The sequence below is a fragment of the Sardina pilchardus genome, chromosome 15, assembly GCF_963854185.1.
Source record: "Sardina pilchardus chromosome 15, fSarPil1.1, whole genome shotgun sequence".
NCBI classification, from domain to species: domain Eukaryota; kingdom Metazoa; phylum Chordata; class Actinopteri; order Clupeiformes; family Clupeidae; genus Sardina; species Sardina pilchardus.
In genome coordinates this window covers 12,410,008-12,425,472 of record NC_085008.1, presented here as the reverse complement: position 1 = coordinate 12,425,472, position 15,465 = coordinate 12,410,008, and the positions used below count along the sequence as shown (strand labels likewise).

The 15,465-nt window shown below is 41.5% G+C and overlaps 1 protein-coding gene across 3 annotated transcripts in view; it reads left to right on the top strand.

The window, feature by feature from the left end:
• rabgap1l (RAB GTPase activating protein 1-like) overlaps positions 1-15,465 on the top strand; it is a 99,226-nt gene that overhangs the window by 1,279 nt on the left and 82,482 nt on the right. For all 3 annotated transcript variants that reach the window (XM_062556343.1, XM_062556341.1, XM_062556342.1), the window contains exons 2-9: positions 6,381-6,580; positions 8,356-8,539; positions 9,722-9,926; positions 10,420-10,594; positions 11,039-11,199; positions 11,767-11,877; positions 12,862-12,928; positions 13,641-13,743. In XM_062556343.1, the coding sequence (XP_062412327.1) occupies positions 6,443-6,580; positions 8,356-8,539; positions 9,722-9,926; positions 10,420-10,594; positions 11,039-11,199; positions 11,767-11,877; positions 12,862-12,928; positions 13,641-13,743 (1,144 nt within the window). In that variant the 5' untranslated portion in view covers positions 6,381-6,442. The remainder of the gene's footprint in view (positions 1-6,380; positions 6,581-8,355; positions 8,540-9,721; positions 9,927-10,419; positions 10,595-11,038; positions 11,200-11,766; positions 11,878-12,861; positions 12,929-13,640; positions 13,744-15,465) is intronic.

Below are 15,465 nucleotides of genomic sequence, written 5' to 3'. Positions count from 1 at the left end.
ATTCAGACAGGTATCGCAGTCTAAGCGGTTATTATTACACTCCTGTTCGGACTAGTAGGCTATGTTGACATTTTATTTACTTTGAAGGTGCAGTCAGTAATTGCGCAGGAAGTCGCGTTTGTTTGTGTTTATGTTTAGGCCTATCTTTCAATTTATTAGCAGAGGCTTTTGTTCTTAAAACGTAGCTTGCATTATATTTCAACCAAGAACCAAACGCAACACACCAGAGAGGTTGCTGATCCCATACCCTCAGTATTCCCAGCCCTAGAGGGTTTCGAAAGGGTTTTGTTTTGGGGGGACATGAGCCCCCAACTGTGTTTGTTTCCAGTTTTTGGAGCCTGTGCTGCCTACAGAGACTGTTTTTTGACAGTGTACTCACTGAATGGGCAGATAGAGGTAGCGAGGAGATGATTGCTGAATGTGACAAAAAAATGGTCTATTGGTCTTGAAATGGCATGAAATCCCTGACTGTACCTTCAACTTTTTGTGGTGTATGGAGCAACATGTGGTTTAGTGCTGTCTGCCACTTTCGTCTGAGTGTGACTTTCATCTCCTCGGGTCATCAGTCCATCAGTCTCAGAGTTTGCAGACCCCTGTCTTCCTGAGTTATGAAACCAAACTTCTGAATCTGGAGGACTCTTTGGGAGTCTTCATCTATCCCTTAGTTTTCCTAGAAGCCAGAACAACTGTAGCAGTAGTACAGTAACAGCAGTACAACAGTACAGCAGTCCACCCCTAGCGGAGATACTTTTGCTGAAGTTGATCACAGTTCAATAGATGCTCTTTGCTCTATTGGCGGTAGGGTTATGGGATACTCTAGCAGCAGGGTAGAGCTCACTGTGTGGGTGATGTAATGAACCCTAATGCTCCCATAATTAGGCTATGTCATAGCTGTCTGGGCAGCAAGGGATGCCAGACTAACAGAGGCAGGCCCATCCCAGCCTTGGCTTTTATAAAGGTTGGATGAAGGCCTAGAGTGGTCTGGCTTGTGAGTTGAATGCAAAGAGAAGTGAAGTGAAATCTGTAAAGACGGAAGTAATGTCAAAACTTGAAGCATGTAGTACACACTCTAACGCGTCCACTTGGACAGGATTGTGACAAGCAACCCATTGTTTAAGTCCATTCTAATTCACAGTACATCCTATCTCAGGAAATACAAATGTTAAATGTGTCTTTTTAATTATTTTGCCTTTGCTATGGGCTGATGATGAAGTAAAAATAATTTGACTGTGTGGATGCCTCTCTCTTCACAAATAGACTGTGTGTAGGCAGTGTGGTTTGCGTGGTTCAGCACACCCTTACTAAAGTCAATGGCAGCAGTGTCTCCTCAGTGGAGCATGGTTTCAGTGCAGAGCAGTGTTTTGGCTTCATTTACCTTTGTTTACCATTATATAATTTTGCATATATTAGTATTTTCTACTTTTTTGCTGACCCAGTCAACAAATAGTAAGCTTAACCAGGGGTACCTGTTTTCCTGATAGCTTGGGTGTAAACATACAATATCACCTCAATCAGTGCAGATGACTACACAGTGCAGAATGCAGATGAGACTTGAGGAGAGAACATTGGGCTGCCTTTTTTGATATTGCCCTCTCAAGATTAGGCCTACTTCAGATTTAACTGATTAGTGTTTTGTATTGACTAGGCTTTAATGCATTCCCATCCATTCTGAGTCTTCAGTTGTTTTCTCTCGAATTGAGGAAATTAAGAAACAACTATTGCTCTCTGTTTTCTGTGTTTCTAAATTTAATTAAAAGTAATTTGATTAGGTTACACGTCCCATCTTTGTCCTCGTATATATGTATGATGTTTAACTAACACATGATCTGTCCTATAAGTGTTTTCAAGTGTGTGTGTGTGTGTGTGTGTGTGTGTGTTTGTGTGTGTGTGTGTTCCAGTCCAATTCCATTGGTGCATCGAGGATTTAACAATTTTAGTGTTTGTTAAAAACTGTTACATGTGTTAGGGAGTAAACCCTAACTCGAGGAGAGTATAGACACATTCATCATTATCTTGCCCATTGAGAAATGGCTAGTGTGTGGGTGTGTGGGGGTGGGGGTGGGGGGTGTAATTGAATAAGTATGATTTGACCACATGATTGCAGCCGGGTACAGGAGGGGATGGAGGCTTCAGACTCTGTGCTTTGTGTATGTGTGTGTGTGTGTGTGTGTGTGTGTGTGTGTGTGTGTGTCTGTGTGTGTGTGTCTGTGTGTGTTTGTGTGTGTGAGAGAAAGAGAGAGTGAAAGAGAGAGAGGCCCTTTCACCAGTTACTGCACTGAAGGGCATCTGAAGAAGCTTACTGTTTGAGAGTGCTGTTGGGTTTTGCTATCGTGCTGTTATTGTGTTGAGGTGGCAAATGGCAACCTCAGATTTGTGTCAACAAAGCACTTCCCTCCTAGTCCCTGTCTCTGGCTCATTTCAGAACAGGACGCACATGTACAGTACAGTACTTGCCTGTAAGATGGAAAAAAGCAGACATACAGTGTAGAGCACATGTATTTGATACCATGCTAAAACAGGAATATAAAATCATCATTTGACAATTGATCTTAATGCCTTAATTAAAAAAATGAGTAAAAATCAAACCGCCAAGGACACCAATTTTCTTTGTGATTGAAGAATGTATCGTAAATAAATAAATGTTTTCCTTAAATGCTAGTGGAAGGAAGTATTTGACCCACTATGTAACCCTATGGGAATTTAACACATAGGGTTAACATAGGGGCAGGCAGATTTTTATTTTTAAATGCCAGCTATTTCATGGATCCAGGATATTATGCATCCCGATAAAGTTCCCTTGGCCTTTGGAATTGAATTAGCCCCACATCATCACATACCCTTCACCATATCTAGAGATTGGCAATGGTGCTTTTTCCAGTAGGCCTATTAGCCTGTTTGATTTGCATTGAGCTCAATGAGCATCAAACACGCTAATTGGCCTACTGGAAAAAGCACCATGCCAATCTCTAGCTATGGTGATGGGTATGTGATGATGATGATGTGGGGCTAAGTGTCACTGTATAGATAACAATTTTGACCTTTTACTTACGTACATTTTAAATAAAGGATGTTAAATGATTTAATGCGGAAGACCCCCAGCAGCAGTTTTCACACCGACAGCCTTTAGAGAATTTGAATCAAACTGTAGAGTGTTTGTTTGTTTGCGTCGGTCAGAATTCAACAATCACACTCAGTTGTGTACCAAATTAATCAATCAATCTGAGACCTCCAAAAGAGGTGGTCTCAGTCCACATCATCGGTCAGTCACATCTGGCTATCTCTGGTGCGGTCCCACTGGTGAGAAAGCAACCTGAAACAAATGAGTCCAACAATGTCTAGTTGTAAATGAACTATGAGAGTTAAAATCATGGACTTAAATTAGGTACATTTAATTTCCTGTTCACTTCACTTCTTTTTAAATTAGGTACATTTCACTTCCTGCATAAATTAGGTTGCACAGCATGTGGTATACATTCGTATATCCAGAATAAAGTATTTTGCGCTGTCAATGCAAGCTAGCTGGCATATTTTAACAGACTTTGCTTACAGCTGCTTCAAAGCTTCAGTTCAGAATTCACTCTTGGCTATATCAGCCAGAAATATTTGTTTTTATGTCTATTTCCCCAGTTAGTTTTACCACTATTTCTGAAGTTGTTTTTCATGATTCAGACAACAGGACTTCCTTTGTCCTAGATATTGAAGTTAAGTGTGGTTCTTCATATTTCCCTTTTCTGTGACAGCTGAATGGGTGTGAAAGGTCCCACAAAGTGCTGTGCTTTTGCTTTTACAATCTCATACTTAACAGTCTGAATGGTTGGCTCAGCAGTTGAAGCTGGCATCATCATTCAGGATGGTGCAATTCACACCCGTCCACCCCCACCGAGTGGCTAGTGGTCTGGTCAAAGTGAATTTAAGGTTGTTGTTTGTTGAAGGGGAAATCAGTTATTAAATTGGTCTTAAAAACTGTCTTAAGTTCGGAATGCTTCTGGTCAGAACAGGGTCACCCCTCGTCCATGACTCTACTGTAGCTTATCTTACTTTACATATCTACCCATTTAACACCAGTGGGCTATACTACGAATCTCGCTGAACATAACCAAGCTTTCTTAGGATAACCTGGATTGCTAAAAACGAAAGAGTTGAGTGGTATTACGAAACTCACTCACGGATGAATTTATCAAACTAGGCTTTCAGCTCAGATCTGTGCGCGTTCTGATGGTTGGGGTGACTTTGACCAATCGGGAAACGTGGAGATGCACAAGACCGCCTCGGTTTGAAAACGATTACTTCCGCATTTATGAGCGGTAGCAAAATCTAGGGTGGTCTTTTTTGTGTCTAACCTATAACATCAAAAAATCGATGGTCATCAGATATTGTATGCCACGCATGTCCATGAAAGTGATATATCTGCATGCGCAACATACAGTAGTTAAAGCGCCTTCGAGTTTCAAAATGTTTGAAGAGGCGGAGCTGCTCCAGTAGATGTGATGACAGATTCTCACATGTGAGATTAGTGCTGGGCGGTATGGGCAAAAATGTATATCACGGTATTTTTCAAAATTCTGACGGTTTCACGGTATATGACGGTATTTTTTTCCCCATGCATAATCAGGTGTTTACAACATTTTCTACTGGTTGAGAGAGGAATTACTGCAGTAGATTGACTTAGGATGGTCTACTTCACTGTCATAAGTGAATATTGTAGAATAATTCCACACTAGTAGGCCTAGTAATACAGGTTTGCATGGCCCCAATGATGCCGTTTACAAAGAGGCACATGATTCTAATGGGCAATTGCAGTCAACAGAACTTGTATTATGCAAATTTCACAAACGTACTTTAAACCTACACAAAAAGTAGTAAAACTTGCAATAATTATACTTTTGATCCAAGTTCAAGCCCAGGTACATTATACAGTTTTCAAGTATATAAAAAGGAAATAGGCTATAAAACAAGTGTGACTTAGTGAAGAGACTACTGCGCTAATATACTTCCTCTGTCAAATAGGCCCATCAGAATCATGCCCTATTGTTATTGTGTGGTGGTTTACACATACAACGTTAGTGGTAAATAACGTCAACAGAATTCACGTCGATGTCTGGTTATCCTACCAAGCTAGGCAAAACGTTAGCAAAAAAGTTCGTTTCAGTGCACTGATGACAGTCAGATCATGACTAACTAGCCAGTTAGTATTGTTCAGTTCATGTCTGTAACATGTTACTTGGATAATTTCAGCGAATATTATTAAGGTAAGATGAATGATCATTAAGCTTCCTGTGTTCGGTGGGTTCGCCTACCAGCTCGCTAGTTACAGCTGTTGAACAATCTTTTTTAGCCTACTGGAAAATCCCTTCCAATGTAGCCTATTAAGTCCTAACGCTTTTCTTTAACTAGGGAAACAATTTAAGGTATTCTGTGTAACACCCGTAAATAAATCTCTTTTCAAAGGAAAAAATGAAGCCTTAAGCGTCGTATTTAAACGGAAAAACGTGAGGTGTCTTGTGCCACAGCCTCCACTGTTTACTTTTTCCATGCGTGTTCAGTGGCGCTACATTGAAAAGGGTCCCATCTGAAACAATGTCGCGCGACGCAGCATTCCACCGACAGTGCAATCAAATACACCGGTATGGCGGTATATTAAAAATTCATATCATAACGAAAATATACACCGGTATTCGGTGTGAACCGGTTTACCGCCCAGCACTATGTGAGATGACTTCGTTCTTCAAGATAATTGATTGGTCACTAGACAGTAGGATTAGTCAGAGGGCGGTGATTTTTCACGATTTGAGCTATAACTAAGCACATAACCTGCTCCCGACCAGGTTTGGTTGCGAGCATAAGATACCATGGTGATACAGCGAAGCTAAAACAAATCCACTTTCGTATGACAGCATACCATGGCTTTGAGCGCAACATGTCAGTTATTGTGGAAAAGTATGTGCACATCCCAGGTCAAGGTGCAGAACAAGGGTAAATCATAAAAATGGAAAAAAGTTCGCACACTTGAAATCCTTCTTTTTTACTTTCATTTTCTCTAGCACAGAAAAACGTTTCGACCGTGTGGTCTTCTTCAGATTCACTGCAGGAACATACCTGTTGTTCCTGCAGTGAATCTGAAGAAGACCACACGGTCGAAACGTTTTTCTGTGCTAGAGAAAATAAAAGTAAAAAAGAAGGATTTCAAGTGTGCGAACTTTTTTCCATTTTTTGAGCGCAACATACCTCGCTAACCCACTAATCGAGATTCGTAGTATACCTCACAGATCTCCTCTTTAATGTTTGCAAGCAATCAGTATCTGGTAATCAGTGGTGACTTTCCAAGTAAATCTCTATCTTTTTGTTATCATCAATGCTGGGTCATTTCTCCTCCTCTCCAGGGTTGCCTCTTCCACTGAAGGCCCAGCGAAGAGGTGTGTGCGTGGGCCAGGGGAGGGCCACCATGGATGACAGCTCGTCTCTGGGCAGAGTGAGCGGCTCCACTGAATCTGTGTCCACTGTTACCAGTGAGGAGTTTGTGCTGGTGCCACCATCGGCTGGGGGATCACCATCAAGCTCGGAGGGCAAGCCAAGACTCAAGGTGACCGAAACACACACACACGTGACACACGCACACACACACACACACACACACACTTGGCGTGTTTTGTGTTTTTCATGTTTGAACTGTACTCCTTTTCTCTCTCAAATAGCAAGAACCTTTCTGTTGTCATTATAACTTAAAGTATACTGTAGCAGTAGTGACTTAATTCTGTCTGAGGGCAAATTCAGCTGTGTAATAACAAGGATAATGTACTCTTATTTGTTTATGAAAACATAAAGGTCACTGTTGATGTAGTCACATATTATCAGTGTCAGGACAGATACCAAGATTTGTTTAGTCTACATTGCTCGCAATCAGGGTCACTGTGTGTATAAACTCTAGGGACATTTTTATCAGACATCTGTGAATGCACACTATTGGACCTGCCAGTTGGTAGCCTACTGAACAATATTATCTGAAAATGAATATCACCTTAACACATCTTAAGCACACTTTCCATTTGCAGTAGTTGACCTAGTAACCATAATTGTCATACTTAACATATCTAGCGCCATATCCCTTTAATTTTGGGTCATTTCTGCTCCTTGCAAAAGCTAATGGGGATCTAGATAAAAACAAACAAACAATTGTGTTGCTAAGCCTACGACAGGTGAGAAATCAAGTTGGTGAAGTATGAAGGAAAACAAATAGCAGGCATTACGTGCTACAAATTTTGAGGCCTGTGCCGCAAAACTATCAATCTTGGTAGCACCAGTGCTATGTTCAAAAAATAGAATAATGCACAGTCCCTCCTCAGTACAACAAATATCATTTTTGAGTGTACAATTAAAGTCATTGTGTTATCTACAATATAGCGTTGTGTAAAACATAGTTATAAGTTCAAGTCCTCATAGGCCAAAGTGTCAGGGCCCATATTCACAAGGTATCTTACCACTTGCAGAGCTCCTAAATCACACAACATTGGTTTAGCTTACAGTTTTCTCTTTAACCCTAGTCACAAAACAGCTGAGACCAACTTTTAGTAAGGGAGATGGACAAGTCCTAATATGAAATAAGGCATAATAAGGTAATGGTGCTGGTGTTATTGCTTCCCTAACAAGCTGCACAACAATCCCTTGCGATTGAGATCTCATGTAGGTGATTTTGCATTTCAATACACTGGAAATGTGGAATGACACAAACTGCTGTGATAGTTTGTGAATTGTCTTTATGTGTTAGGAGTCCTCTCGGCTACTTCTAAGCTCTCCTACACTTAGGTGGTACTTTTGCCGCTTAAATGCTTTGTGAATTATTTTGAGTCCTAAATTTCAGACTGTCACGGCCATTATTTTCTCCTATATTATTTAGGGACTACTTGAAGCCTTAAAGGAGAATTCCGCTGATGTTTCACATATATCTCTGTTTCTCGAGGTCACTGAAAACTGTCAGTACAAAAAAGCCTTGTAAACAAAAAGTTCTTCCTAGCTCGAGTTGCTGCAGCTACAGTGCTACATTCTGGGGGCATGAACATGGGGACTCATGATCATGCCCCCAGAGTGTAGCACTGTAGTTGCCTGACAGCTCTAGCTGTTGGCTGCTGCAACTGAAGCTAGGTAGAACCAATTGTTTTTTTGGTGCTCGGTAACCTCGAGATTTATGTGAAAAGTCACCAGAATTCGTCTTTACGGATTGTTGTAAACACAGGCGCAGATTTTGGTTTGGATTTTGGTGTCAGAACACCCACCCACCTACCCACACACACACACACACGCACACAGGCAGGCACACACACACACTCATGCACCCCTGAGACCTCTGTCTGCTCCCATCAGATGTCGTGGAACGGTAGTGAGCAGCTGCAGAAAGCCATGGAGGAGGTATTGGAGGATGACGTCTTGCGAGATGAACGGAGAGAGGGCGCACAGGAGGATGATGCCACGGGAGACCCTGCAACTCCAGTGGCCTCTGGCCCACAGAAACGGCCACCAAGTCTGACCCTGGAGTCCTGCCCTACAGGTATTAAGAATGGGCTGTTTGGTATTCATTTCAGTCATTTGATAGTAGAGTGAAGGGGCTCTTTTCGAAAACCTTTGCTGCTTTGCATATTTACCCGTTACTTGGTCAGTTTGCTCTAGTTTTAGAACTATGTTTTTTTCTTCTGCTGGTTTTTGAAATTTTCAAATACACTGGATGTGGTTGTGTCAAATTTAGCAACACATTTCATAATGGAGAAACATTGGATGTTTGCCAAGGGTGTTCATGAGAAAAACAGAAGTATGAGAAAAGGGTTTAGAGAGTAATGTTAACCTTGACATAAGAGCTGATCATATTTCATTTCACTGTTTCCCAAAGTTTAGATTGATAAATTACTCCAATTGAAGAGTGATTATATCTGGTTAAGCCATGCTGTCACCAATGGTAGGGTTTCATCCTACCAATGTTATGAAGCCTGTTCTGTTATGCTCGTGGTTTTATGTGGATTGTTAATACAGGTCATTCTGAACATGGATAACCCTTTTGGCATATTTTTTTCTAAAGCTCTTTCAATTTACAAAACCATAATCAGGATTCATAATAGTCCATTTGCCTGTTTCTGAGGGACCAATACAAGAATCGTGATACATACAAGAAGTGCCGAGGTATTGCTCTTCTAAAATGGAGCAAAAGGCAAAACCATTTCTTGTCAATTGTCCATTTCAACTACAAGGCACAGAAGTGAAATTCTAACCAACGAGAGTTTGGTTGGCGGTCGTACCTTTCATTCGATACAAAAGGTGCTTGTGTTTCTTCCTATTGTTAGAAGAGAGTCATTTAAAGACCACACTTCCCCTTCCCCCGAGACCTTCCTATGTTGGGTCATGCAAGCTTTCATTTCTATTTCAGTGTTTTCACATCATGAAACTTGAACTTGAAATTAAATGTGGAATTATAACACATACAAGTATATATTTGTGTGTAAGTGGGACAAGAAATTAAAATAATAATGGCAAATTAATTACAGTTCAACATTTTGAAAGACAAATGATTTAACAGTAGTTATGTGTTACATACCAGGTATGAGATACTCACCAGGGCTTTAATATTTAAAGGTGACCTTTCCATTTTTGTTTAAAAAAAAAAACTGTCCCTCTATTGCTTGTGTTTGTTCATCATGCCCTCTGTTTTACGCTAACTTTCATTTCCATCATTGGCCACTAGAGGGCAGTGTAGGTTCAGCAGACAGTGCTGCTCCTGAGGAGGATAGTGTCCAGTTCAGCAAGTTATCCTACCTGGGTTGCACTTGGGTGAAGGCACCACGCAGTGAATCGGAAGCCCAGAAAGCCATGGCAACCCTGCGAGCTGAGAGTGCCATCCCTATCCCTGTGGTGCTCCACGTGCCCAACATTACTGAAGGATGTGTCAGGTCAGCTGGACCAGTATTCCACACACTAGTAGAATTATTACATTACATTACATTACATTACATTGCATTACATTTCATTTGGCAGACGATTGTTAAACCAAAGCGACTTACAACATGGTAAAAACGTTTTTAAGTATTTAAGAGCAATTCTAACAACACATTTTACAACAATAAACAACAACCATAATACGTGCATCAATGAGTCTAGTAAGTGCATCAATGAGTGCAATTGTCCATAGGATAACATGCATATGTAGGCTGCATTTTGGCATTTAGCTAGTTTTAAATTGAGAACATGTTAATAATTCTGACCAATGAATGTGGAAAATGAAATTTCTCCCAATAAAGGAGAAACTTTATGAGTGAACTTATGTGGTATGATAATACATTTATGGTATCTGTTGTTGATAAGCATGACAGGCAGTCTGTGACCATCAGCTAAAAAAAAGTAATTGTGGCTCAAAAAAAGTTTGATCGTCCTGTGATGCTTTAGGATCGTGGACCAGGCATCAGGCACAGAAATTGCCTCCTTCCCCATCTACAAGGTGCTGTTCTGTGCTCGGGGAAAAGACGGCACCCTGGAGGGCGACTGCTTCTCGTTCACCGAGAGCTACCGCAGCTCTGAGGACTTTCAGATTCACGTCTTCTCCTGTCACATTAAAGAGGCCGTAAGTTTTTGTTCTGACTCATGCCCAACCTGAAAACCAAATATCCAGACTGTTAAATGCACCATATATTCTATGCACGTTCAAAAGCATCCCTGTATTACATACAAATCATTGTGTAAATGCTAAAAAAACAAAAGGGAACAAGGCATCCCTTCCCTGCATGGATGCACACAAACATTTCGTAAAGCTTTTGTTTATGTTTTTGGAAGTTCCACACGTTACTTTTTTTTTTTTGACAGCTGTAGTACTATGTAGCATTATGTGTTTCTGTTATTTTCCCATTCTGCTCGATTGCCATTCATTGTAGTTCTATTGTAGTCACTCTGTTTCTTTTGGATCTTTCACTTTCTCTTCTTTTACTCCACCTTTTCCATTTGCCTCTCTGCTCTCTTTTTCTTTGATTCCCTCCTTACGCTCTGTTCTTCCTGTCCCTTCCTTTTGCAGGTCAGCCGCATATTATACAGCTTCTCCACCGCATTTAAGCGCTCCTCAAAGCCCGCACCAGATGTCAGGGATTCGGCATTGCCCATGTCACCGGATGGCGATGTTTACACCTTCACCGTCTCCATGGAGGTGCGGGAGGATGACGGCAAAGGCAATTTCAGGTTAGCTCGCGACCCGCGCACTGACCCACAGCTGCAGGAATGGTGTCGCTGCATAAAACAACATGGCTGACATTTAGAATGCAAATTTTGTCTAAAGGAACAAACAAAGCATGCTGAAGGGCACTCTTTTGCCCGTGGTGTTTTAAACCTTGAATATGGCATTAACTTGTAAGATCGCATTTTTCAGCTAATATTTAATATATCTGTCAAATTGATCACATGCTCAAAGTCCATGTTTATGTTTTTTTTTTCTGGGCTTCTAGTACACACACCTTTTACCTTTTAATTGCAGTCATGTGAAAGACAACTCCCACCTGTTTGCTGCCTGAGTGGATTTTGAGGAGTTTGTTCATAAAAGTAGCTATTTCACTTGTATATCACTTTTGACAAGTAATGAGGTGTGATCCCCTTCATAATTTTTCTTTATACTATGCTTAAACCCCAACTGTTCTGTTTAGTTGGCGATCGAATCCAATCCACCTTTTCATGTCATATATGCTCATTGGCAAAGCACGATATTCAGGATCGTTTGTGTATGAATATCCTTGCCTTCCCTTTTGTGTACAGCCCAGTGCCTAAGGACAGAGACAAGTACTACTTCAAGCTGAGACAGGGCGTCCAGAAGAAGGTGGTGGTCAATGTTCAGCAGATGAACAACAAGGAGCTGGTAATTGAGAGGTGAGTCTAGTAACACCAACCTTAACAGACAGCTAGGACATCTGAGCATTGACCAGTGAAGTTTTTTTCGCTAGTTACCTTATTATCATCTTGATTAACTATTTAGACCATTAACAGACCACAGGTGTCAGTTTGGTCCTCAGTGTCTATCTGACCTGCTGTGTTTTTCTATTTGGGTAATCTGACCAATGGTAGACAATACCTCACAGATAAATGTATGCATTGCAATACATTATGTTTTCCCACACTGTATACTCACAATGATGTATGTAAATGTTAGTATCAGATGTAGTGTATGGAATATGTATGTCTGTATGTGCCGTCCCCTATTTCTTTGACCATGTATGTGCCATCCCTGTGCCTGTGACCATGCACGATGACATGTTTGGAAAATGGGAAAAGAATTTCACTAAGGGGACAACAAATAAACTAACTAACTATGTTGTGAGTTTTGCAGTGTAACCTGTTCTCTTTAAAGAGAGTATGTAGTTTCTCTGAATCGGATGCTATTACTTGATATTATAGCGTACCAACGGGTTTACATGGTCACCGGTATTTCACATATTCTGTAATTTGTAAACGTGCTCCATTGGGTTCAAAAGCCATTGGAGAAATGTGCTAATGTAAATTGTTTTGCCATTAGTGACCACATGGTGGCGTATTCCTCATAGCGTGAATGGAAATGGTTCAGGCTACATCACCTAGATATTTATACACTGATATGGATAGAACAATATATATATATGATGCTATTATTAATTGTGTTAGAATGCAGAATATATGCTTACGATGTATTCTGTGCAAAATAAATGTGAGAAAAATGTTTATGTAGTTTTTCAAACAGTGAATGGGAATCACACCTGTTACTACAAAGACATGTTTCTGGAGTTGTTTGAATGCAATATAAGGCTGTTCTTAACCGATAATCGTGCTTGTTTTGCAATGAATGTGTTTGTTTCTGTGTGTGGTGGCGCGTGTGTGCAGGTGTTTTGGCATGCTGCTAAGCCCAGGCCAGAAGGTGCGCAACAATGATATGCATCTCCTGGACATGGTGAGACTCATTGAGCGGTTGCTGTGATACTCCGTGTCTCTCCCGCCCCCTCTCTCCTCTCTTTCTGGCAGTCTTCCCGTCTGTTTGACTCAGAGAAAGCCCTCAACAATACTGACACCGCAAGCAAAACTTTTTTTTTTCTTTCCTTTTTTTAATTGTGCCGTAGCCATGGAGATACCTGGACCTTAGCGACACATGTTTCCCTGCCTCAGCCCCTCACTCCAGTGAGCCTCCAGAGCCCAGCGTTTGAAATTCAGAGGAGGGACAATTAGCAACTTACACAAGCCTTAATTGTTTTCCAAGAATTTATGGGTTTCGGCGGAAGTGGCTAATGAGCTGCCTGTGCAGAGCCTTAATAGCACACTGTCAGCTGGGAGTGTCTGGTGCCTTCGTCAGTTTTAGCACGCTTGTCTCCTACTGTGGCGGTTGTCTTCAGTGTGCGGCTGCTTTATGTGTTAATCCATCTGCTTATGCTATAAAGGACAGTGACCGAGCACTGGTGTTATGCTGATCATGATGTTGACATTTGTCATGCTAAGATGAAGGCATTTGTTGTTGTTGTTGTTGATGATGATGATGATGATGATGATGATGATGATTGTGGTGGTGGTGGTGGTGGTGGTGGTGGTGGTGGTGGTGGTGGTGGTGGTGGTGGTGGTGATGATGATGATGATGATGATTATGATGATGAAGAGGATGTTTGTGATTGCAGGAGTCCATGGGGAAGAGTGCAGATGGGAAATCCTACGTGATCACTGGCACCTGGGACCCCACCGGCCCTGCTTTCCAGGTGCTGAATGAAGACACACCAAAGGGTGAGCCGCCACTTCTCTAAAACACTGTTTTACTTGTTTCACTTTCACTTGAGTCTTGTGACAAGATCCATCTGGCCTGCCCATGTCTGCTTGACATGCAGCTTAGATGAGCCAATTTGAGTATTCCTGACACTGTTATATCCTTGTTAACATTTTGCATCACATGCATTAGACACTAGCTCTCCACAGGCTCCTTTTGTTTTGATAGCTGTTGGTACCTCCCAGTGTGAAAGTGGTATTCACATACTAAACATATGCAGATATATTCAACACTTGTGACATGTGTCAACCAACTGTCCAAGCATGCTAAGGCTGAAGCCTAGGAAATAAATACTCCAAGCAGCACCCCAGAAATATGCTGCTTGGCAGGTTACCTAACTAGTTGGGCTAAGCACCAACTGTGTCTAAGACCTGTCAAGCAAGCTGGTGCAGTGTAGTATGACTGACTTCCATTAAAGAAGCAGAGTTGGTAATGCTTTGCAGTCATGTTTACAGTACAGTATGTGAATATCAGTGGCATCACATTTCTGTTCATCTGAAAAATATTCATTAAAAAAATAGTTAAACACATTTATTCATTTTGAATGAATACATCTTATTATTGCTGAGGATGTCCAGAATATAACCATAAGCGGCACTTTTGTATCAATGAAATATGGTTCTCAGACTACCACGAAAGTGTCTAACAGGCTTTCGACGCTGAAGTGTTAAAATCACTAACAAGACGGGCAGACGGAACTTCTCATGAGAGGGTAAATAAGGCTTTTTCTAGGTAAACAAGAATGAGACCTCAGGAGCTCTACCTCAGCCTGTTGTCAGAAGAAGAGCTTGTGGTGGGATGGGTTGTTCCAGGTCTCTGTAGGACATAAACTTGAAAGCTTGATCGGCTGTGGATATTGTGTTCAGCACATGAGAAAAGCTGGCAGGCAGGAAGGTAAACATAGCTTGACTGGAGCTTGATGTAGAATATGGGGTTCAGGGGCAGAGTGGCGGGATGATTTTAAACTCATGTGGCAGGTTGCCGGTGAGTAAGCAAGCTCAGGGAAGCACTGAGAGCCAAAGTTTGGAATGCTCTCACTGAGCTAATGAGAGAGGAATTTGTGGAAAGGATTCATGGACATTGGTACTGCATCCTTATAAAGTCTACCGCTGGTTATTATCGTTCTTCAGCTTTGTGTCTTGCTATATTGTGACACATGGACTGGGTTTACATGAACTCACAATAGCATATGGTTATAGCTTTGACTTCTTTAATCATTTATCTCAGGGATAATGTAAGAGCCAATGTAAGGCTGCTCAGCAATGATCTGGTCCTTTTTTAGGCATTCTGAATGATGTCAGAAGGGTTAACGTCTTGTGTTCTCTTTCGGAGAACCGAGGTTAAAGTCAAAACCTTACGTTTTCCTTCAGTCGAGTACACTCGGCGTTAACCAATGAGAACGCGTCTACCAAGAACACACCACAGGGTGCTGTGCACCATGGCTGGTGGTCATGAACAAGCTGACAATAAGCAGCTCTGGTGAGAACAGAGCAGCTGTGATAATATGTTGGTGTACACCAAGATCACACCCCAGAGCTAGGCAACTTGCAGGCACCAGAGTATTACTGATGGGGCCCAATCCACTTGAGTACTTCAGGGTGGGGTAAGTTCGCCTGTTGTTTCTTCGCTGCTGGCTGAGAATGTTGCACTCATAGACACACACGTCCAACTCCACAGTCGTG